At 37.9% G+C, this 23077-nt stretch overlaps 1 protein-coding gene and 1 long non-coding RNA gene across 4 annotated transcripts; one reads left to right on the forward strand and one right to left on the reverse strand.

Moving 5' to 3' along the window:
- Window positions 1–135: 135 nt before the first annotated feature.
- On the reverse strand, window positions 136–14379 carry PTGR2 (prostaglandin reductase 2). Of its 3 annotated transcripts, none has more exons than XM_023928219.2 (10): window positions 14206–14379; window positions 9171–9239; window positions 7864–7982; window positions 6580–6771; window positions 5470–5640; window positions 4249–4458; window positions 3715–3836; window positions 2399–2486; window positions 1618–1657; window positions 136–357 (listed from the first exon to the last, which is right to left on the reverse strand). In XM_023928219.2, exons 2-10 carry the CDS (start codon window positions 9205–9207, stop codon window positions 293–295), a joined length of 1044 nt encoding a protein of 347 aa, XP_023783987.2. In that variant the 5' UTR covers window positions 9208–9239; window positions 14206–14379; the 3' UTR covers window positions 136–292. The 3 variants fall into 3 exon arrangements, with proteins under 3 accessions (XP_023783987.2, XP_023783986.2, XP_023783985.2); XM_023928218.2 differs by having other exon boundaries at window positions 14051–14218; XM_023928217.2 differs by having other exon boundaries at window positions 13813–14218.
- Window positions 12436–17418, forward strand: LOC111930248 (uncharacterized). The gene is made up of 3 exons (XR_015287650.1): window positions 12436–13372; window positions 13593–13731; window positions 15922–17418. It is a non-coding gene; the product is annotated as an uncharacterized LOC111930248 (long non-coding RNA).
- The last annotated feature ends 5659 nt before the right edge of the window (window positions 17419–23077 follow it).

Raw genomic sequence — 23077 nt, forward strand, 5'->3', positions numbered from 1 at the left:
ATGAGCCTGTGCTTGGGACAACACAAGATGTTCTTTCAAACCACACCCATTAAATATTTAAAAGTGTAGGTGGCAACTGTCAAAATCATGTCAAGAACATATTACTCATTTTGAGTATAAATGATTGCATTGCTGTTTCCAGTTCAATTTAGTTTATTAGCATCCCAAAATCTCTGCTTTCAGTACATACAGAGCAACTTAATGCTTTATTTAAGAAATGGAAATTAGTATAAGTAAAAACTTGCCCACTGTTAGAGACAGAATGCAATTCTTTTTCTTGAACCAATGACTTTTACTTTGAAACAGAGACGATCTGTTTTCCAATATTGCCTCCATTCATCATGGACTGGAAAGCGGCTTCAAGAGAAATAATGAAATAAGTTAGTGCCAAGCAAAACAAGTCAAGTAGCTTCTAAAAAAGAAACCAAAAATGGTAGAAGCAAATGTATTAAGCAGCTCCCCAAAAAGGAGAGATATCACTTTGCATCTAATCATATTTATCCTTAATGATGTACTAAATTAAGAAGGGGATAAAAAAAAAAAAAAAGGAAAAAAAGCTAGCCTGTAATAAACTGCTAAGGGCAGTTTTGCATAATAATTAAAAAAAATATCTGTAAGCACATGTTTGACCCTATACAAGTTAACAGCTACATTTGCTGCTTTTGTGATATGTCACACAAACAGCAAAGAGAGACATGATTGCATGAAGCCCACAAATGCTGTGGGTCACACAAACATTTGTGAAAGAAAAGGCTTATAAATATGGCACAATAGTGGGAGAAACTGGTGCAAAAAAATATACTTTTGAGTAAACAAAGTATGAAATATGATATATGACTGATATATTTGACCAAGTTACTTCAAAATACAAATGTATACCAATAAGGAGGAATTAGCAATGACTAGGAAAAATTGAAATCTGTAAGATCACTTAATTCTAATGGTTTTTAATCTTGTGGGACTAACAACTAAATGGACTAAACCATACTCTTCCCTCTTTCTTGAAAGGGAAGCATTCTTATAACACATCTTGGATCACATGGCTCATGTCACCAGATCCCCTTCATTTTTATATTTCCTTTGTTACAGATACTTTGAACAGGTTACAAAACATTTTCTTCTATTAAAAGAAATTAATTTTTACTTCCTTTAGTAATATGCTTTGCCCTTTCTTGTGTGTACTTTTCATTTTATTTTTTTGTTAGCAAATCCAGTAACAACCTCTGTTAGATATTGTGTTTTTAAAGTAGAAGTTCAAGGATTTAAAAAAAAAGCATTTCCTTACAAACACAAGTACGAAGAAAGGGGCAGCACTTTAAACCTCTAAGATCAGGATGACTATCAGCAGCTGCTAAGGTAGCAGTCTAAGAATAAATTCCCCTCAGTACTAAAAGAACAACAAAATCTAAATTTATATTCAATGATTTTTTAAATATACAATAATTCTCATTCAGAACATTTTAATGATTAGTGAAAAAATAATTATAACATAAAAGTAATGTTTTTGATAAAATACAAAAATCGAAATTAGCAAATGCAACAAAGGAGGTAATTAACCTCTAATGTCATTGTATATAATCAGGTTATTAGTCTTCAAAAATGATGTAAATATCTTACCACCGATGTTTGCTAAGCCTTCTACCACCGTCTCTCTGACCTGTCAATGCAGACAAGACCTTTCAGTTTTCCTCAAACAAGAGCATCATTTCACATTTCTTAGGAACATGCCAAGAAACTGCCACAGAAACCACCAAAATCTAAAGATTTCTCTCACTAGAATAGACAGGGCTCTGTTTGGACCAGATTCTTCCACTAAGAGAGGTGTGAATATTTTCTGATAAATTTGTAGGTGGTTTAATTCTTCAATCAGATCCCTGCCCCTACCAAAATTTAATGTCTTGGTATTTTCCCAGGAAGATTACTGATCACTTGAAGAAACAAAAATTAATTCAGACAGACCTCACAGGGGAGGCATGGTAAAGCATTACATTGTTACTCATTACAAAGTGATCACAAATGGTGATTATAAAGCTTGAAGTAAAATTTCCAAAAAGATCCTCAAAAAAATACGTTCTTTCTTAACTCATCAGGTATTTGAAAGTACATTTTTTTGAAGGTCTGAATCTTTAAGTAAAAAAGCACTTGCACCCTATGCTGAAATAAAGAATACAGACATGAGCAGCATGTAATCAGAGAAGTTCATCATACTACAGTCAGACCATCCTCAGCAGGTACCTTTTAAAACAGCACTACCCAATAAGCTTTTAATTATACTTACACATTTTTAAAAGGTATGTTCAATCCTGAGGCACAGTAAGAGAGCCAGAGACAAAGAAATTAGTCTTCCTGTTGTAGGAGATAGTATCAAAGGCCATAGAGTAAACCTAGAAGTTCTCACCTTCAGTTTACCCTCTTGGATCCACTGGCAGAGCTGTAATACACTCTCTTCTTGTTTGTCCATGTAGTTCAACACCAAGAATCTTTCCCTGTGAAAGAAAATAATGAGCTTTGGTTTAGGGAACTTTGATCAATGTACTTGAAAATCCTTAAAAATCTTTTCAGAAAACAGCCTTGTTGAAACTGAAGGGTTATGAGCATGAATTGTACAGAAATGTAGCTCAGGGCTTTGCCAGTTTGTTGTGAGAACTTTCTGCAGTGGGAACTTGACAGTAACATCAGTCTTAGATAATTTTCTTCAAGTATCAGAGAGAAAAGAGCAATAAAAATCAAGTAGTAAAGTAGTATCACCAGAATAAGGAAATATCCATAAAATGTGAGCAAATTCCTATTATTTTTTACCTTTTTGTTTTGTTTTGTTTTTTTCAGTGGTGGGGAGAATAATTAGTGAACCTGCAAGTAGATGGTGAGAATAACTAAATTTTCAGGCTCCCCACAGTTCTGCATATCCTGCTGTCATGGTTTTCCATAGCAACTGAGAAATGAAATCAGGATCAAAAATGATAATAACTTGTAGGAACATAGTGACCAAATTCTCCACTGCATTCTAATATGCATGGTATATTTTACTAATTTTACCCATTTTTTAGAAGGGCAGACAACAGTAATAGTGACAAGGAAAGATTTTAATTAGAATAGATCAATTGATTTGCACAGAAATCAAGTCTCCCAAACATCCCACAATGCAATGACTGAAGAGTTTACAACTCTCCTCCTAATCTCTGCCTTAGCTCCATTTGAATCCTAAGAGGACATTCAGCAATTCCTGGAGTCAGAAGATAATAAAATGTTTTACCCATATATATCTGTCACACCTACAGTTCCATTATGTAATAAACCCCCAAATACTAAAAATGTAATTTCAATAAAATCACTGCATCAACTGCATCTTTATGTCTGAACTACAACATTTTGAGAGAATGCACTCTGCAAAACATCTTGGAACAGAACTACAGCAACACCTTCCCTTGTACTAAAGAATTGTCAGGGGTTACAGGACTAAATCAAGCAACCTCAAACAGAAGGTAACAACTGACATCTATGATTCTAATAACAACATCCTCTCCCATTTTTCATGCTGATAAAGACAAATGTAAGGGAAAGGATCTACTGATACCGTGATTATATTTTCCTTTTTAGGGATGGCAACATTCAGGTCTGATTACAAGTAGCTACTGCAGATTGCAGACTACCTTCCAAACATCATATGAACAATCTACCCGGAACCTGGTCACAAGTTCTGGAGGAGAAATGTACCTTGTGATGTTCTTCTCTTTCTGTATTTTTTCTATGTCAGGAGGCAGTGGAGGGGGATAAGGCACGTCTTTGTTATACTGAGAAATCTGTCCACATAGGATGATATGGCTGTTCTGATTCATCTGTTTGGGACAGCGTAAAGTGAGAAAAATTACATTCCTCAGTCTCAGAAAATAAATTTTTCAGATGCAACAGATGTTATTGCAAAATTTTCACTAGCCACACTTCCTATAAAAGAGTGGGAGAATCGCATGCAGTCCCATTTAATCTACAACAACATTCAAATAGATAAAAATGCAAGGCAATTGTGGAAAAATAACTGCTATACAGCCTAGTGTAATTTAAAAAGGCACTAAATAGAAGGAATATAAGAAATTGTTATATGCCCCCAGGATGAGCACCTGAAGTTGATCACTCAAGTGGAAAGCCTGCTGTGTCGTATTACAGGCTGGGCATCAGACATTCGACAATCGAATGTTGGGCATGCAGACATTGGAGAATGACTAGAATAAACCTGACAGCTGGAATAATTACCTGACTGATAACCGTATCACTGATGTGTCCACCAACATTGTCAAAGTAAACATCCACACCACCTGGGCAGAGTTCACGTAGCTGTTTTGCCACATCCCCCTTCTTGTAATTGATAGCAGCATCAAACCCCATTTCTTGGACCAAAATGGAGCACTTTTCATCTGTGCCAGCAATCCCCACCACTCTAGAGCAGCCCTCCAGACGGCCAATCTGCAGGCACACCGTTAAAAAAAAAAACAAAGAAACAACAAACCAACCAAAACCCCAAACAATAAAGACAAATTAGATCATTCATCTGCATAAAAGTAGCAGTGGAAGAAAGGGGGTCCTAAGGGGTGTTACAGTTACTCCCATCCCACTAAACCCCACACAGCAAACACTCCCATCTCATGTGACACAACTGCCTCTTGTCATTCCCTCCTCACAACTACACATGGGGCAGGTACAATCAAAATTTGCCATCTTTTCAAACTCACTGACTGCAGAAGACTGTGTTTGTGGAATCTCCAATGATTGTCAGTACTGGAGAATCAAATACAGTAGAAAGACTACCATCTACCGAGTATCATAACACAACTAATAAAAGCAAAAAAAATTAGACAATAATTGATTTAAATACAATCTTCATAGATTTGCTCATGCATTGTTTCTCCATGGCTTATCTTTATTAGTAGGTCTAAAGTTTGCTTAATATTGATTTTGCTTGTATATACATATATATATATAGAGAGAGAGAGAGAGAGAGGTACATTCTAAAAATGCACACACACATTACAAACAGGAACAAAAGGAAGATAAAAGGACCGTAAACCTCAAAACACAAAGGATGTCATGGAACACAGCACAAAGGGTTTACCACATTACTATGTTCTAATAGAGAAAAAAAAGTCTCCAGTCAATAGTGTTGGAATGGCAGACTATCATATGAATGTATAATAAGTACATGTATATATATCATCTATTTTACTTATGCTAGCAACAAGTAATCACCACCATCTTTTTTCTCCTCTCCCTATTTCATGAAACTTGAGTTCCATACGTAAAGTCTTTCAGAGAGAATGGGTGCAAAATCTGTGAAACTTGCCATTCCCACAGAGTTATACCTGGTTATGTTTACAAAGATTTTATCTTGTATATTTGTATATTATGTTTAATAACCAGCATGTTTCAGAAGACAGAACTTGGTAAGAGTATGTTTGTATGCCCTAGGCCTACACCTACCTGGCCGGCCAAAGAGCCGCAGGCACCGGCAGCTCCGCTCACCACCATGGTCTGATTTGCACCCACGGCCACGTGTCCTTTCTCCCTGATTCCCAGCAAGGCCGTCAGTCCTGTGATGCCAGCTGCACCCAGAAAGTAGGAAAGGCGTCCATTTACAAGCTGTGGAACCAGCTACAGAACAGAAACGTAGGTAGGAGGTCATTTGTTTCTAAGGTGAGGATTTGCTCTTTGATTGCCTGAAGGTAGAAAACTAACTCAGGATATTTAACAGGCAAGGTACAACTGGTAGGGATGAGCTATCTGCAGCTCTATTCTAACAGCAAGTTTCTACAAAAATGTTATGTCTCTGTGGTTTTAGAAAAAGTTTTTATACAAAGTAACTCACAAAAACTTAATTTATGGAAGTTTTAAAAAGCAGTTGGGAGATAGGAAGTTTCAGCAATGGTGAACTATCCCTATGTTTGCATAAAGGATAAAAATGCACCATTTTATCAAATATGGTGTTTGCAGATCAGTGACAAAGAATCCTAAAGGAAGGAGTTTATTGGAAAGTATAAATTCTCAAACTTACTCAAACAGTAATTTTCTGTTTCAAAAGAACAATCAACACAATATTCCTACTGCACTGAAACCTCTCCACTTTCCACTAAATATTGAATACCCCTTCTTATGTGAATGTAAAACCTCAAGTAAAAGCTTTTATGAACGCAATAAGTTAGAAAAATAAATTAAATAAACCTAAAGCCTTTCATGTCTTACAGTTACGCTCTCATGAACAAGATGTTCTACTACAATTAAAACAATCAAGAGAATTATTTAACTGAAGCAGCTCCAGGGAATTTAAAAAAAAAACAACAAACAATTAAAATAATACTGGCCTGTCTGTTAACAAGGAAAAACATTATGGAAAAAAAGAAATTGATACAAATTTTGGCATCTATCAGTAGATCTGCCTTTTGAAAACTGATAGCTTCAATAAGGTATACTTGTTTTTCACAAAAAAATAGTGTCATTAGCACCTATTTAGGGGAAAAAAAAAAAGGTTTGGAGGGGAAAAAAACGGGTTTAGGAGAAAAATCAGTCACAACCTGGGCTTTGCATTTGAATTACCTTTTGTAGCAAGTCTCCATTAAGAATTGCCGCTGTCTGCCAGGGCCAAGTGAAGGAAGTTACAAAGTCTCCTTTAGCGAGATTATGGTGCTTGCTCTCCTCCACAACCCCGATACCCCCGCCATCAGCAACTTCAGACAGCTGCCAGGGCTGCAGGTAATCCGAACCTGTGTCCTCATTCATTCGGCAGCGCTGAAAGACAAGGCTTTAATGAAAGGCTCTGGTGGAACACAACTTGTTTATCAGGTCAACATGAGTGGGGGATGAAGATGTATTCAGAACTTCAAACACAAAGGGCTGTTCAAAAATCTCTCCCAATAAGCCACAAGTATTCAAGTATTCATAATCTTTTCTTAGATTCCTCTTCCCCCTTGTTTGCTCAGTACAAAGGGAGGACGAACCATCCTGACCTCCTCCAGCAGTGTTACCAAAGCAAACACATTCTGCAGATGTTGGCTCAAAGGCACCAGCACAACTGACAATAACTGGCTCAGGTCTGATGAGAATCCTATAAATGCCATTCCTCAACTGACAGAGTCCTAGAGAAGCAGAATTGAAAAAAAAAGCCCACAAGTAATTTAGTCCATGCCTGTGCACTGAAGAACAGTCAAATATATGTAGACCATCCCTGACAGAGATCTGTTTAATGAAACATCTTGTGATGTTTATGAAATGTGATGTTTCTGAATCTTGTTCCTGAAATGTGATGTATTTTCTTTGCAGCTTCCTCTGAAGCTACAGGTAGTATTTCAGGATTCTTAAACTTTTCCTTAATTCCCAAGCTTTCTTGGGAAATACTTGTACTTTCTTGAAATCTAGACTGGCTTTTTTCTATTATCACCATCTATGGAGGGAATAAATGATTGGAATTCTCTTTATCGCAAATTTTTACAGACTGTGTCTGTCTGGTTCTTCTTCTACCTTCCCTTCCATTTCAACCCACAATTCTCCCAAGCACATGATTTCTGTAATTTTTCATGACTGGAAAAAAAAGAATATAAAAAAGGCCAAAATCAGAAAATGCTGATGCAAACGAATCTGTAATGGCATACCAGGGTTCAGTCTCTTCCTGGTCCAATGAAGTTATATTCCCAGATATTCCAAGCATATTAATGCCAAATCCCTTCCCAATATAACTCCATCAGATTGAATACAATTACTAAGTTACACTACATATATATTTGTTCTGTAATTGGTAACTTTGGTGTTAAACATCATGACAGATACAGAGCTGAAGGTACTTTAAAAAACAAACTCTGGCTCAGCTCTAAGTCCATCACCTACCATGTAGGGGTCCACCGAGAGATAAAGAGTTTTAACACGCACTTGTCCCTCTTGGACTGTATCTGGTATTGTACTTTGCTCCAGTCGGAAGTTTTCTGCCACTGGCACTCCATTCTTACCTAGAATTATATTAGAATTCAACAAATAAATGAATTAATACAGAACTTCCCTTTATCAGTATGGGAAGGCCTTTTTTAAAGGTTGTCCTTTTTAGAATAAATTAGATTATATATTTACTCAGGTGTAAAACTACAACCAACTACTCTCACCTTTCTGCCTCTTCTGACCCTAGTGAGACTGAGAGAATACAGGCTAGAGCCACTGCACATGCTGCAAGGGCATCCCTTCACAGAGACTTCCTTACATTAAAGCTTCCCAGAAGCATCCATAAAGCTGTGGTAAGAACCCCAGAACTGGAGGCTTTATCCTCAGGTTGGTACCACATGCAGCACATAATCACACAACTGGAACCACCAGTGCTGAGACAGCCAGACAGCCTTGCCTACTTTAAGTCAGCAACTGCACAGCTAGAGCAGGCTCCTGCTCTACCATTTGAAAGACTTAATTGCAGGTCACACAATAGTTCTTAACTCTTAAAACTATTTTAGCATTAAGCAGCATACAATACTCCCTCCAAAACTTAATGTCTTCTACACCAGATTTATGAACTCACCATTCAAAATACTGTGCTGATCCCTAACAAGGCAAACTTGTAAGCATGAACGTAAACAAAACCTCAACTTAAGTGTAAACTTAAAAAACAAACCCTTTGAAACTTGAAAGGAACAAAAGATTCAATATTTACTACAAGGAATCAAAAATTAAGAGTAACAAAATATTTTAGACATCTCTTATAATGCGAAAAGAATAAATGTGAGAATTAAAAAGCCATGTTCCCTAATCTTTCTTCACCTTCAGCCCCTATACTTAAGGGTTTTCTCATATATTACGTGTTGACCCTTTTTTCTCACTAGTTTAGAAATCTGCATATACAAATAAATGCAGTTTGAATATATATTATATATTTAATAGAAATGTATCTATATTAATACAATTTACTTTTATTAATAAATGTAAATGTAACTAAATGAAGATAAAATTATTACAAATGTATTAATTTATATTAATGGGAATTAATAAATTTATATATAAATAAATGCACTTTAAATAAACTTTATTGTTGCATGCAATATTAAGATATGTAAATGTCAGTATCTCAAATTAGTGTCTGTTTCTACCTTCACCATTTTGGAGCATTAGGTAATCAGAACAAACACATTGCTTCTTTAGTGGAAAGAAATACATACCAGGCCGTGAATTCAGCACTACTCTTTGTATAATCATCTCTGCTTTTGCAACAAGTTCACACTGGATTTCTACAAAAGAAAATGTTTGAAGACCTGAAACATAAATTTTCTTGAAAAAAGAATATGAGGCAAAGCACTCAGTAATTTGGAAAGTGGGGATGAAATATGGACCTCCCCAACTTCAGCACCACACCCAAGGAAGATACAAAGAATCATAAAACCCAACCTCAAGCATAAAATAAACAAATGTGTGAGTAAGAAGTTACCCTGTTTATCTTATTAAAGCCCTGATTTTATACAATGTCACGGTAGCACGTACAGGAAAGATGGAAAACTGTAATGTACCAGCTCCGTATAAGACCATCACCAGTCCCTATAAGGCAGAGAGAGGTTTGCTTTCTGATTTGCTTTCCTGTGCCAGTTGAGAACGCCCTGTTCCCACCTAACAGACAGAGGCAGCTTTGCACACCAAGTCAGGTGACGCTCAATAACAGGCAGGCAGCCACACTAGAATAGAAGTCTGCAGGTACATGATAAAAAGATATTGTTGTGTAAGATGTTTTGTAAGAAAAAGCAATTCTTTCTATTAGCAGTGCCCAGAGATGAGAAAGAATGAGATCATCACTCAATCTGTTCTACAGAAAAATTTCTCCTTGAATTTCAACAGTTTAAAAGAGGATTGCAAATCTATGATTTTGCACCTGAGACCCAAAGTTATTAAGAGGAAATCACCCTAATTTAACAGGAGAAAAAACATAATCTCACATGCTTTCAGTTCTTATACAAAATCAAAATGTGACTACTATTCTCAGCCAACAGCTATAAATAACCAACCTCCACATGAACAAAGGACATTAAAGAATTAAACATGATAACTGACATCTTTGTCATAATGTTTATTTTGCTGACAAGAACAAATTGGAGCAAATCTAAAAGATGAGCCTATAAAGAGTACATAATCACCACTTATCCAACATCTTTACTCTTTGAACATTGCAAAATACAGAACCTTCTGTCTGTACTGGTACATAACAGCACTCACAAACCATCAAGAACTATAGTCTGGAATGCTGAAAAACAAAATTAAAAAGTATTAGGAGAAAAGATGCACATCGCTGGCCATCCCTCCCCTTTAAAACATGCAGCTGACTTAAAATACAAGTATCTTGTTAAAGAAACAGATCAAGGTTTAACATTTTATTGTGTTCGCACTTGAAAAACTACTTATTTGGGAAAAGTTGTTAAAAAGTTCATTTCTCTCCAGATTTCTAAGGATGTTACAAGGTAAGCTACAAGGAATTAATCTCAAATATGTCTTTACAGCACCACATAATTGAAAAATAAGTGACCTGCAGAATTCTTTGGACAAAACAATGTAGAACAACAGTCTACATCAAAAGGAAAAAAACCCACCTTCAATGAAATTACTAGTTACTGATTATAAACAAAAATGAGCATTGAAAATAAAGGATTTAACAATTAAAGTGAAATAAAAATCCATCTTTACACCCACACAGCTGATACAATCTCTAGAACATAAAGAATATAAAAACCTAACAGGAAGGATGGCATAAGAAAAAGTCTGGCTGTTAGGTTCAGCTGTACTCAGCTATAGACTTCCTGTGTCATCATGGGCACATCACTCTGTTTTACAGAATATTTTTCAGAACAAAACTCCAAATTCTTCCTGATAACATCTGCCCAACAAAATTACATTCAAGTAGTACAACTGTTATTCCCAGAGCAATTCATTTAGCATCTGAGAATTTCTGCTAATACAACTAGCATTTTTTAAACTCTGCTTTAGAGTTTATAAGTCACATGCATCCAGAGCAGTTTAAAAGGACAAGCCTACCCTAGTAAATGATTTGCACACATTCACAACTTAGCTGAAGTTTATAACTACTTATCAAACTGCTGTGTGCAGAAATAACGAGTTAAGAATGCAGTGAATATAAACCAACAGCATCTGACAGTTGACAATGAAATCTGGACAAATGACTCCCCAACACATACCATCCATACCCATGGGTGAGGGCTTGAGCCTCTGTTTAAAAATCACACAGAGCAGGCAGAAGTGCTGCCTTACATGCCTTACAGAGCCATCCACTGTCAAAACTGCTGACTCCATTTTTGTTAGCCTGAAACTAAATATGTGTATTATGCAAACACAAAACTCCAATCTGAACAAGAGAGGATGAAGATAATTTTTATTGTGACTAACATACTCCTGAAATATCTGCTTTCTATCATTATAGAGAGGAAAAAAAAATAAAGAAAAATAATCAAAGATATTAACATACTAAAAGGAACACAAAGCAATACAGAGCAGCATAGAAAGATGTGAGTGGATAAATTATCCAATGTAAGTTTAGACTACTTCTTTGAATGCCTGACATTTTGAAGGAACAAAAGCACTGTTTATTTCCCAGCTTGTTTCACAGCTTTTGTTTGAAGAGCCTGTGTACTGACTGAATTTGAAGATCTTCCAAATACTGTGAGTGGGTGGACAAAAAGCGAAACTGGCAACTGAATTGTCACTCATTCTGCGACAGCTGCCACAGCAAATACAACATTGCAGATGGACATTTACCTCTAAATAGGACTGTACCTAAAGGGGAAGTTAGAAACACCATGACACAAGCAAATGGTCACAGTAACACCATAACACAGTAAGAATCAAACTTTCTTCACATTACAAACAATACAGAAGTGACTAAAGAAAACAAGTAGAGGCACCATCTTTCAGCACTGTGTACAGTAAGGAAAGCTTTTGGAAAAAGAGAACAGATTTTCTTTAAAGTGAAATAAAGGGGATTTATATCATATACACAATTCTTTTTAATACATGCATAGTGCCAGTGTGCAGGATGCTTTTGACTATTTCTTAAAAAGACAACACAATTATTATTTTTCAGTTTTTCCAAACAAAACCAATCAGAGTTGGTTTTACCCTTTATATCAGAGTAAAAATTCCAAGTTTTAACATCATCGTGCTATGCCAGTCACCTGATCCACCCTATGAGTACTCCAGGAGCATCAAGCAGCACAACAGCAGCACGTTTAAGGGAGTATCAAGTATGTTTTTGTCCAGTTTTATTTCTGTCTCCCTTTGCCTTTCTTTCTCCACTGTTCCAGAGACACGTGACAACTCCTTTTAAAAAGTTAAGTAAATTCCTCAGTGCTAAAATGCTCCAGTTTGCTTGCTCTGGGCTTGGTTCCCAGAACTTCTTGTTTCTGAGACTGCCCACAAAGCAGAGTTTTCAGTTGCCTATACTCGTGCAAAAACAAGTCACCTGCTTCCAAGTCATTAAAGCCCAGGCCAGACGTAGTCTAGTCAAAAAGCAAAAGGAAGAACAGGTAGTCCTGTATGAGGCCCAGGCAGCAAGGAGGAAGAAGGCAGGCAATCTAAATAGAGAACAAGATTTGGAAGTCTTCTGAAACTGTGATGTCAAAGTGACTGGAGCAAGGACCCTCAAAGGAAACTCAAGGAAAGAAATTTCAAGAATGATTCTGAATGAGGAACAGGCAGGAAGAAAAGATGGGAAGTACTGGGACTAGGAATCAGTAAGAACAGAGAAACATGGCAAGAATAGCAACTTAATGGCCAGTAAAGCAGAGAAGAGCAAAACAGAATGGGGAGAGAGAACTGAAGAAACTGGGAACGATGAATGAGACAACCAAGAAAACTGAGACGGGAATGTCTGGTAAAAATAAAAAAAAAGAGACAACTGTAACTGGCAAGGTGAGGTAAATGGAAATGTAAAAGCAAATGAAATGGATTAAGTACCAAAGTTTCCACCAGCTCCACTCAGGAGCTCTACGATTGATGAATGTTAATTAATGGCAAGCCAGAAGCAATACTGACTGTCATGAATGGAGGAAGATGCATGCCATAAAAAACGAAGTATTTTCATGAACTGAACCAATAAACTTAGATTTTTTAATGTTCCATGTCTCATCACTGAGTTTTCTGATAAGAAGTCTCTCCCATAGCATTTTCTTCATGTGGATTTTCTGACACACTATAAGAGCTGAGTGCAGCCTCCAATCTTTCCTCCAAGGAAGAAGCAGATGAAAAAGAAAGATAATAGTAGTAGGATCTTGATCCAGCCATCTCTTTTTTTATATTCCCAAGAAGCCTAATATCTTTCAGCTTTTTATCAGATTTCACTGACCTATAGTGCAGAGCAAAAGTTCCAGTAAGTATACACATTCATATCTACATACAATAGGACTGTATAAACTTTACTTTTTCAGATATAGTTGCCAAAAAAATATCTAAAGGCTTTTAGGTACCACATCTTGAACTTTTTTTTTTTTTTTAATAAGTTGTTGCGCAGATTTGTTGTTGATGAAAATTGTTTAAAAGATAATATATGTATAAGGTATATATACATAAGTCCTATCTCTTCTTGGCAGAATTTCACACAAGGAATGGAGATTGCTCCCGGGAGGGCAGGAGCATCACCCGATGGGGTTTTTGAGAAGCCTATTACGCAGTTTGCAGGACCCCACGTGAGAGCCATCTCAGAGAGCGACTGACTATCCAGGTTCCCAGGTATGCCCCGAGACAAAGTCAGAAAGCAGTGCTGCCAAAGGTCGAAGAGCCTCTGGAGAGAGCGCTGCCTACGGTCATTACCAGTTTCGGAAGGCGCAAATAGAGCAGCCCAGGAGAGAGAACCCGAGAGAGGCAGGGGCAGCGCAGGGGGCTCAGTGCTACAGACTGGTCCGGGGCTGCAGGGGGCTCCGCTCCTCTCCTCCGGAATGGCTCCCCCGCCCCGGGACGCGCTTTGATCGGGGGGCTCAGTAAAGCTCGATTACAGCTCCCCTTCCAGGGATCGGGCAATGCCAACAGCCTCTTCCAATCTCCTCCGCACCTGTGCCCCCGCCTGCCCTGCAGCAAGGAGGTGCTAATCCCTGAGGATACGACTCTGGGAAGGAGAGTACGAGCTCTACCAAGCACGCCTCAGGCCGAACCCCGGCTCTCCCCCGGCACCGCTGGGGCCCCTCAGAGCCCGAAGCTCCCGCTCACCTTGAGCCGCCCCGAGCGCCCCCGAGAACGCCCGGCCCCGCGCATGCGCGCGGGCCTTAAACAGGAAACGCCGCGTCGGCCGCCCTTAAAGCGGCGATGCCCTGAGCCCGGCCGCGGCGGTGTGAGGGGTTGTGGCGGGATAGCCTCTGGAGCGCATAATCACACAGGTTCATTAACGATAATCATTAATGGATTATCATTAATCCAGAACCCCTGGAGCGCATAATCACACGGATTCATTAAGGCTGGAAAAGGCCTCCAAGGGCATCGAGACCAACTTCTCACTGAACACCACACTATATATACAGGGCGCTAGCTACCACGTACGGTTCCTTGAACACCTCCAGGAAATGGCAGGTCCATCCTTTCCCCAGGTAGCCAGATTCCAGTCAATGCTTAATAAACCACTCAGTGAAGAAATTCTTCGTAATATCCAGCCTGAACCTCCTCTGGCATGGCTTGAGGCTATCTCCTCTTGTCCTGTCATGGGCTGCCTGGGAGGAGAGACCAATCCTCATGTGGCTACAGTCTCCTTCCTGGTAACTGTAGACAGCAATGAGGTTCTCCACAACAAGCTGTCTTTTCTCCAGGATAAAACTCCCTCAGACACTCATCACACTCGTGCTCTAGACCCTTCACCACCTCCATTGCCCTTCTCTGGATCTGCTCCAGCACCTCAATGTCTTTTTTGTCGTGACAGACCCAAGACTGGACACAGGACTCAAGGTGTGGTCTTGCCAGTGCTGAGTACAGGGGGACAATCACTGCCCTGGTCCTGCTGGCCACACTATTGCTGATACAGGCCAGGATGCTTTTGGCCTTCCTGGCCACCTGGGCACACACTGACTGATGTTCCTTCCATTGTCAACCAGCATCCCCAGGTCCTTTTCCTCCAGTCAGCTTTCCAGTTGCTCTTCCCCAGGCCTGTAGTGCTGCATGGAGCATAATCTAAGCACAGGATTTGGCACCTGGCCTTATTAAACTGAGGTACTGGGAGAAGGCATTTACAGTTTTTGAGGGCATGTTTTCTTTGTGTTGGAAGATGTTTGCTCCTCTCATGTGCAGTGGATGAGATTTTGTTCATTGCTGTGATATAGGGTTGTTTGATAGCTATTCCTAAAATTCCACTAAAGTTGCTGTTGCGTGCAATATAATGTATTTACTATATATGTGCTACTTCTGTGCTTGAATACAGATGAAGATGTTTCTTTCCTTCTTTCCTTGCTACATGTTGTAGCAAGATCCAGAGCTTTCCTGGGATGAGGCTTAGGTCCTGGTACTGCCTGACATGATTACTCTGGGTACTCGCCCTATTCTGTAGTGATTCACTGTGCTTTAAGGACAATCAGGTCTGTGAAGGGGCCACTGAGTTGGTGGCAATTACTGTGGAGCCTGAAGTGACTGCTTCAGCCTGGAAAAACTCTTCCAGACTAATGATTCTGATGACTTTGTACTCTGCCTCTCACATAAAGGCAGGCAAAGCCTTTCTCTTGTAGCTTGACCCATAGCACTGTAATATAGGTTTAAGTGAATGATTTATATTTTTTCCACCATAATATATAAAACTTTGCATTTCACATTAATTGAAATAACATCACTGGAACTGGAATGATCTAGAGAAGGATAGATTAAGTATGTTAATAAGGGGATTTATACTTCCATACTTTTTTCCCCAACTTGTATCATCTGATCTCATAACGTGTGTTCTGATTGCAGGTGTAATGCACTGAAAGCAAGTCGTCAGGGTTGATATCATCTTCAGAGCTTCAAATGGGCACATCTTGTGAGTAGGAGGCCTGCGTTCAAAAGAATGAGCACTGACTTCCCTCCTACTTGTGCAAGAAAAGAGCAGCACAATTACAAAAATAATTCTTTCAGAAAACAATGTCACAGGTCACTACATGAGCAAATAGGAAAATATTATGAAATGTATTACTGGAGAGCTTCCTGTTCATTTAGAAGTTGTGTATCTCAATGACTAGTAATAATTGAAAAGAAAGTGGGGAAAGACAAAAGATATGTTGTATATTGGCACATGTACATATATTTTTACACCTGTATTATATAATATAATGGAAATACAACTCCTGGTGTTTGATAAAAGTATGAAAAAAACCCCAAGACCGTTAACTCAAACACATAAAATAGTATTTCAAAATCTCTGTACACCCCCATTTTCTCTTGCCTGGCATAGGGTGGCTGTGTTTCCTCAATAATCAAGGCTATCCTGTAGATAGCTGTAGCAATCACCTGTAGTTTGCTGCTTAACCTTTATGGTCATGCACATACACACACATCCCCCCTTGTCTCTTTTAAGTACTTGTTAAGTGAAGCTATTTTAAATAAACTTGAAAATAAATTTAATAAATTTAAATTAAATTTAAAAATAAACTGTGAGTTTAAAGTGAAGTAGCTATTCTGCACTGACTCAGCATGTGGGTACTTTTTCTACTCTAAAAATATTTTTTTGGGGTTTAACCCACTTCAGACTGGACTAAACCGCACAAAGTCACCACACATGTGAAATAAATAAATAAAACTTTCAAAACAAGCAGGCCATTGTGGAATAATTGTTACAGAGCAGATATTAAGGGCTACTACGACTTATAAACAAGTCTAAATGAACACTGATGTGATAATTTTAAAGTCAGTCAGAGAGGAGCAGAGATGAAATGGAGGATGTGGCCATGGACAACAAATCACTGCTGCCTACCCAAATAGAGAATGTCATTCCAGGGAGCCTCACTTCACTGAACAGATCCTCAAGGTATCCTCTGACCAACTTCAGGCAAATTTGAGGAAACAAAATCATTTCTGAACCACATGGTGGGATAAAAAAAATCCCATTTGATCCTTTTAGAACAAAGAAGGGGGAAAAAGAGGCTTTTGAATAAAAAGTCATTGGCTTCCAAAATCATGTGAAAGCTTGGAAAAATTGTAAAATTGAAACAGCTATCTTGTTAAGAATGGTTAAAATCATATTGCCATCAATTTTAGTGAAGCCAAAACTAATAGTTAAAATAGAACTCCAAAATCAATGTCTGGAGGCTTTCTTTTGTTTCCCCCTCCTTTAAGATTAGCTGACTATCTAACTGACTCCAAACCACCTTTTTGTTCATGTTTACCTGCTTTTAATATAGAAGCAACAAACTTACATATTCTGCCTACACTGTGAGGCTTAGATTTTTTAAAATAAAAGTAATCTAAATTCAAGATTTTGCTGGGCTCAAGGGTCATATTTATGAGTACATGCCATAATAATTCTCCTTTTACACATTGCCATGTTCATGGGTAGCTCGTTCTTGCCAGATATGTGCCTTTTCTTTATTGTTTTTAATTAATGTCACTGTAATAAGTAGTCTTAAAATCTCTGTAGATGAATAATGCAGATGTTGCTTATATAACTGAAGTGCAGGTGTGTTTTGGCAGTAAAAATTCCCTGGGGCATGCATGAGCTCAAAGTGACAGCAGATTCTTTAGCCTGTGTGTGTAAGGAACAAAGTGATCTATGAGGTCTCCCAAGAAAAATCCTTCATGGAATCTGTGAAGAGAAATGTTCAGTTAGATTACACAAATCCAGCACAATTTAAATCTTTATTTTTGATGTAGTATGCCTCTAATATGATAGGAAAGTAAGATGTCATCTTCTGCTGTGGGGAAGCATTTTTCCAAGGGTTCAGGAAGTTAGAGAAACATCTTTAATCTATTCTTCAGAGATGTGAGTATCTGGAGAAAACGTGTTTCTCCACTGGTACAGAGGCCTTGTGGAAGAGCTTGGTGAACCCTGTGTTCTTGAGTAACAAAACCAGTTCGCTTACCCTACAAATTTAAAGCACTGTTTCAGGTTGCAGTGAGAAAAATTATTGAAAAGTCATCTCTTTGTAGTAGATTTGATATTTCTGGTTTTCTAAACTATTAGTTTACTAGATTTCTGTTAAGTTTCTCGCCCTTGTTGCTGAGCCAGGAGACCAGACAATGAGAAACTTCCCCTGTTCACTCGACATAATGTCAGCCAACAGCATGAAGTGCTATTGAGTGTACTTTGAGCTAATCCACATGTGTTTGCATGAAATAACTTAGGAGTTTGCAGTTGATTTGTTCTGGCAACAAAGCTGTGGATGTAGGAACTTGAGGAGAGGACAGGAACACCTTAGGTTATTACAGCCATTGGCAGTGGCTCTTTGAATCAGCAGAAGTGATGCAACATATGAATAGAAAAATTTTAGCTTGAGACAGCTGCTGATGTTGAACTGAGCTATTCAGCTGACTTCATGTCAGAGTGACATTCTGTGCTGTGGAGCTAGTTTAAAGGTGATTTATGACCAGTCAACTCACTTTTGGCCGAAGATTTTAGAAAGGGTAGACAGCTGGGGAGAATAAATTTTCATCCAACTGAAGTTATGCCATCCACTTCTGAACTGATTCTGCTTTTGCAATTTTTATTCATGCAGGTCCTCTTTTGTAAAAAGAAATGAAGCCCACAATGTATCACTTATGGACTGAGCTTATGCACTTATGGAGCATTAGCTTGAAGCAGGGATATTTGTGGGAGAGTTTTGGAGGACACTAAGATGTCCTATGAGACTAAGACCTTCTGGTGCTAATTGCTGCCTAATCACAAAGTGGGCTTCATCTGTACAGGTAAGTATAAAGATAAGAAACAATTGCTACTTTTAATGCTAACTTGGTTTTCTGATGTTTCATGCTTGGGAATGTCTCAACCCATCTTTCTTTGTCATCATTTCAAAACCTTCATCTGGGTTCTGACAGGCCAAAGGGCATAGCTAGGATTTGGATTTGCTCTGTCATTAACAATTTCTGTGATGATAAGGAAGTTTTGCTTTATAAACATACTTTGCTAGTCAAAACTACTGATGTTGATATAGGTTTACACAGAAGACTATCTGTAGGACACATCTTGAAGAATCACATTAATTTTAAGGTATAAAAAACTTATTTTGTAAATAAGTGGCAAAAGCACACACACACCTTGATATGTGATTTCTGTAAGGAAAACACAGGCTCAAAGTATTTCTCATAAATGTTTGGCCTGATCTTTAACCATCTGGTATTTTATAAAACCTTCTAATACCATAAAAAGTGAGCACAATATGTAATCAATTTAATCTGATACTGATTACTACTGTTTGATCTTCAGAAACTTTTATTCATGACTTTGGTTCCTTATCTGTCTGCGGCTTTTCTTCATTCTTAAGGGAAGAAACAAAATACTGAAGTGCTTGCTGCAGAGAATGATCTCCCTGTTGTCTTTATTTTGTTAGTGAGAGTTTCTTAAATCCATTTTGGTGTAACCATTTATTTCATTTTCATAAATGACCGGAGCATTATGTAGATGAAAGTGATCTTGTTGCTGTGCAGTATCATGTCAGGATCACGTCTTTTATCTTTTACTGCAGCACACTGGGGGAAATTAAGAATTTCTATTTTAGAACCACACTGCTAGATAAGCATCCTACGTCTGTGTAGGAGGTTTCTTTCTTTATTGCCTTGTGTGCCATTTCCATTTAATAATATCTCACAGTTACACATTTAAAAAAAGGTTCTACTAGTACTTTTTCTGAAATCTGCAACCAGTGAAGTATTAATATAAGTATGGTTTTTCTGTTATACTCTAAGATTCAGATATGTCTGTTTCAAAATAAAAAGAACTGGAATTTTCCCAATGTAATATAAAGCATCACCACTGAAAAATTAAAAATAAAATGTTGTTGTTATGGCCTGTAGTTGTTGTATATACTTTGTAGTGCAGAATTGTAATTCAAAACAGGAAAGATGAAAGTGTTTTTAAATGAAGAATACTGGTAACCTTGAAAGTATTTCTTCTTACTGCTGGCTTTTCCAATTTGTCAAAAATGTACTGCCAGATCTGAAAAAAAAAGTTATTAAATGCAAGTTATCCCTTATTTTTATTTGTTTCACAACCTATGTGCATGGAAATTTACAATGTTTAATGAAAAGAAAGCTAAATTTGTCGTTTAGAAAGAACTGAGTTTGTTATAAACTAAGCTGCACTATGTGAGACTCCAATATACTAGACAATCCTGAAAAATGTGGCAAAGGAGGATATGTGATCACAAAAGCTCAAATGAGTTATTCAGAACACAAAATGATCCTTGTACAATCAAACTTGAACTGTGCTATGTTTCTTTAGTTAAAATTGCTGGCAGAAAATGGTCAAGACAAGTGTTTCTGTCTGAATCAGGGACGGAAAACATATGAACACCATTTGTTGAAAATGCTACTGATTGCTGCATCAGAGCAAGAGGCAGCAGTGGGTGGCAGACTGTGCTGCATAGTGAAATCATAACATTAACAGAATACTTCATAGCATTACTATTCTTTTTCATAACTGAAATTCAAATTAATTGGAAAACTGCTCTGTATTTTTAACTAATGCACCCTAATGCTAGAAGAGCTAGTGCTAATAGCTTATAGAAGCACAAAAAGAAATGGGTCTTCTAGAATCAGAAAAAAATTGTTCATGTGAGGGATGTGTATAGGGCTGTGGGAAGTCATGCACAGTATATGTAGTGTAGCTTCCTTGTAAGACTCCTTGGTATGCTAATCCTTGATCAAATAGAATTGAAAAATCCATGTTGTAGGATTCAACCTAACTGTGGAAAAACACATTTGGGGTGTAGATAGAGATGAAAGCTGATGAAAGGAGAATAAAGGTAGGTGGAAACAAGGAGGAAAATGAATGAGGAGGAAGCTGCTTCTGAAGGAACTTTTCTTGCACTAGCATCATGTTTCTGCAGTGCTATTTCTGAAAAGCAAGTACTGGTTTGTCAAAGACGACTAAGTAGATTTGCAAACTCTCAAGATAAACAAAGGCATATTTTTGGCGCTTTGTGTAGGGCTTGTTTCAGAGCTGCTGGATATTAGTAGAAAACTTCTCATCCATTCAGTATGTGGACATTCTGGAAATACAGCACTTGGTTGTTATCAGTCAATTATTAATGACTATGATATCAGTAAATCAGCTGTTGTGTTCAGCTGCCCTATGAATGAGCATTTACAGAGACATTCAGCTGCTCCCTCTCAGGAAAAGAAGAGGGATCAGTAAGCACAGCTGTCCTGGACAGAATTAATGGTGCCACTTACTGTATTCTAGGAGACTATACTTGCCCTTATCATGGGTAATAAAGTATTTTATTGAACATATGAAACTTAGACAACAACTGTTCTCACTCTGCTAAATAGCTGCAGAATAACTGTGAAGGTTGTCTTTTAGAGAGTGATCAACAACTGGTAACTGGAAGGGCTGGGGAGGATCGGCAAAACTGGCTTGAAATTGTAACTGTGCTGTATCTTACCCAGAATAGCTGGTAGGCAGTAAAGAGGCTTTCTGCCATTTCTGAATGACAATATCTCAAGGCATTTTGGGGATATAATTAATACACTTACTGAGGAAATGAGAGCTTGTTCGGATGCCTTTCTGTTTTTTGTGCAGCTTTCTGTGGTGTGCCATGCAAGGTAGCACTAACAGTACACACCTCTAGATCACTTAATGGGTACTGGCTTTGCAAACACAGCAAGTCACCTTAATTTTAAATATAATCATGAATGCAAATTGATAGGAATGAATAGGCCATATCTTAGTTCTGGCAAAAATGTTGAGTATTTTAATCATAGCAATACATGACTGTTTGAGATACAAGGAGCTTGTGATAAGTGGACCTGTCCAAGTGAACTTGTGAAATTACTTCTACAAATAGTATTTTCTCACTGTTTCAAGCACCACAATTTGGAAGCTGAAATGAGCTGACAGAATTTTGTTTGGATGTCAGAGAAATGAAGTCTGGATGCTGTTCTCTAGAACAAATTGAAAGAATTGTAGCTGAGGGTCTGCTGGTGATATTTGAATGATGGCTGATGAATCTAAGACTGAAGTGCATGTAGTAGGAGAGAGTTATAATTTTTAATAACAATACTCTTCAAAACTATGTTCCTGTTTAACTCCATTATCTAATTTTTTGTGTCCTTGTCAATTTCTGCGTGTGCTTCCTGCACAGCAAATCTCCACTCTGCAGTTAGAAAATCATCTTTCATAATGAATTATGACAGTGTTTTGTTGTTATGAAGTTCTCTTTATTGTCTTTTGTGTTGCTCTGAATTTCTGATGTCTACTGCTCCTCAACCAACATACATCTTTCAAGAGCTTCCACTAACCTTTCTCCAAAAGGAAGAACACCCCAAAGATCCAACTGTTGTAGTCACCTGAACTGAACAGCAGTAACATTTGTTTTCTTAGTGGTGCAGATGTTAAGACTGATGATCCTATAACTCGGTAACTTTTCCTACTATTCACAGTTTCAAGATAAGAGGTTTGCAGGTTGTCTGTGTGGTTGGTGTTTTGTGTGGTTTTTCGTGTGTTTTGTTTTTTTCTAAGTTGGGCAGGTTTTTTCCCCCTGCAGTGTTTGGATGCAGATTTCCTGAACCATTTCCCATTCTTGAGAAACTCTAGAAGTTTTCTATATCTCTTCTGTGATACACATTGCTATGTGAAGCCCAATGTCATGATTCTATGGTGACACCGACTCTTGTTAGTGGACAGTGGATTTGCTACTCCCTTCCTTGAGCACAGTGGATTTCTGCTGTTTCTTGTTATTAGAACAACAAAGATAACATATTCAGAACACTTCTTGTGGGGAAGAGATTCTGCTGAGAACGAGAGTGTTGCTTTTTTTATTGCTTGAGGCAGTAGTGATATTGGAGTAAGCCTCTCTCATACATATGAGGGAAGAGTAAAGAAACTAACTTACAAGTACATGTAAACAGACACTACGGTAAATCCAGCAAAGACAGAATACTCTGCTATTTGAATACTTTCTCCATGGTTCATGATCAT

The sequence above is a fragment of the Cyanistes caeruleus genome, chromosome 6 (assembly GCF_971803275.1).
Source record: "Cyanistes caeruleus chromosome 6, bCyaCae1.hap1.1, whole genome shotgun sequence".
NCBI classification, from domain to species: domain Eukaryota; kingdom Metazoa; phylum Chordata; class Aves; order Passeriformes; family Paridae; genus Cyanistes; species Cyanistes caeruleus.

Excerpts from the sequence above, each read along its gene's own strand:
- PTGR2 (XM_023928219.2), bottom strand. The coding sequence starts at position 9,207 with ATGATTATACAAAGAGTAGTGCTGAATTCACGGCCTG. Across the intron at positions 1,658-2,398 it reads TCCAAGAGGGTAAACTGAAG|GTCAGAGAGACGGTGGTAGA; the intron begins GTGAGAACTTCT and ends CTGCATTGACAG. Across the intron at positions 358-1,617 it reads AGGCTTAGCAAACATCGGTG|CCGCTTTCCAGTCCATGATG; the intron begins GTAAGATATTTA and ends TTTCTCTTGAAG.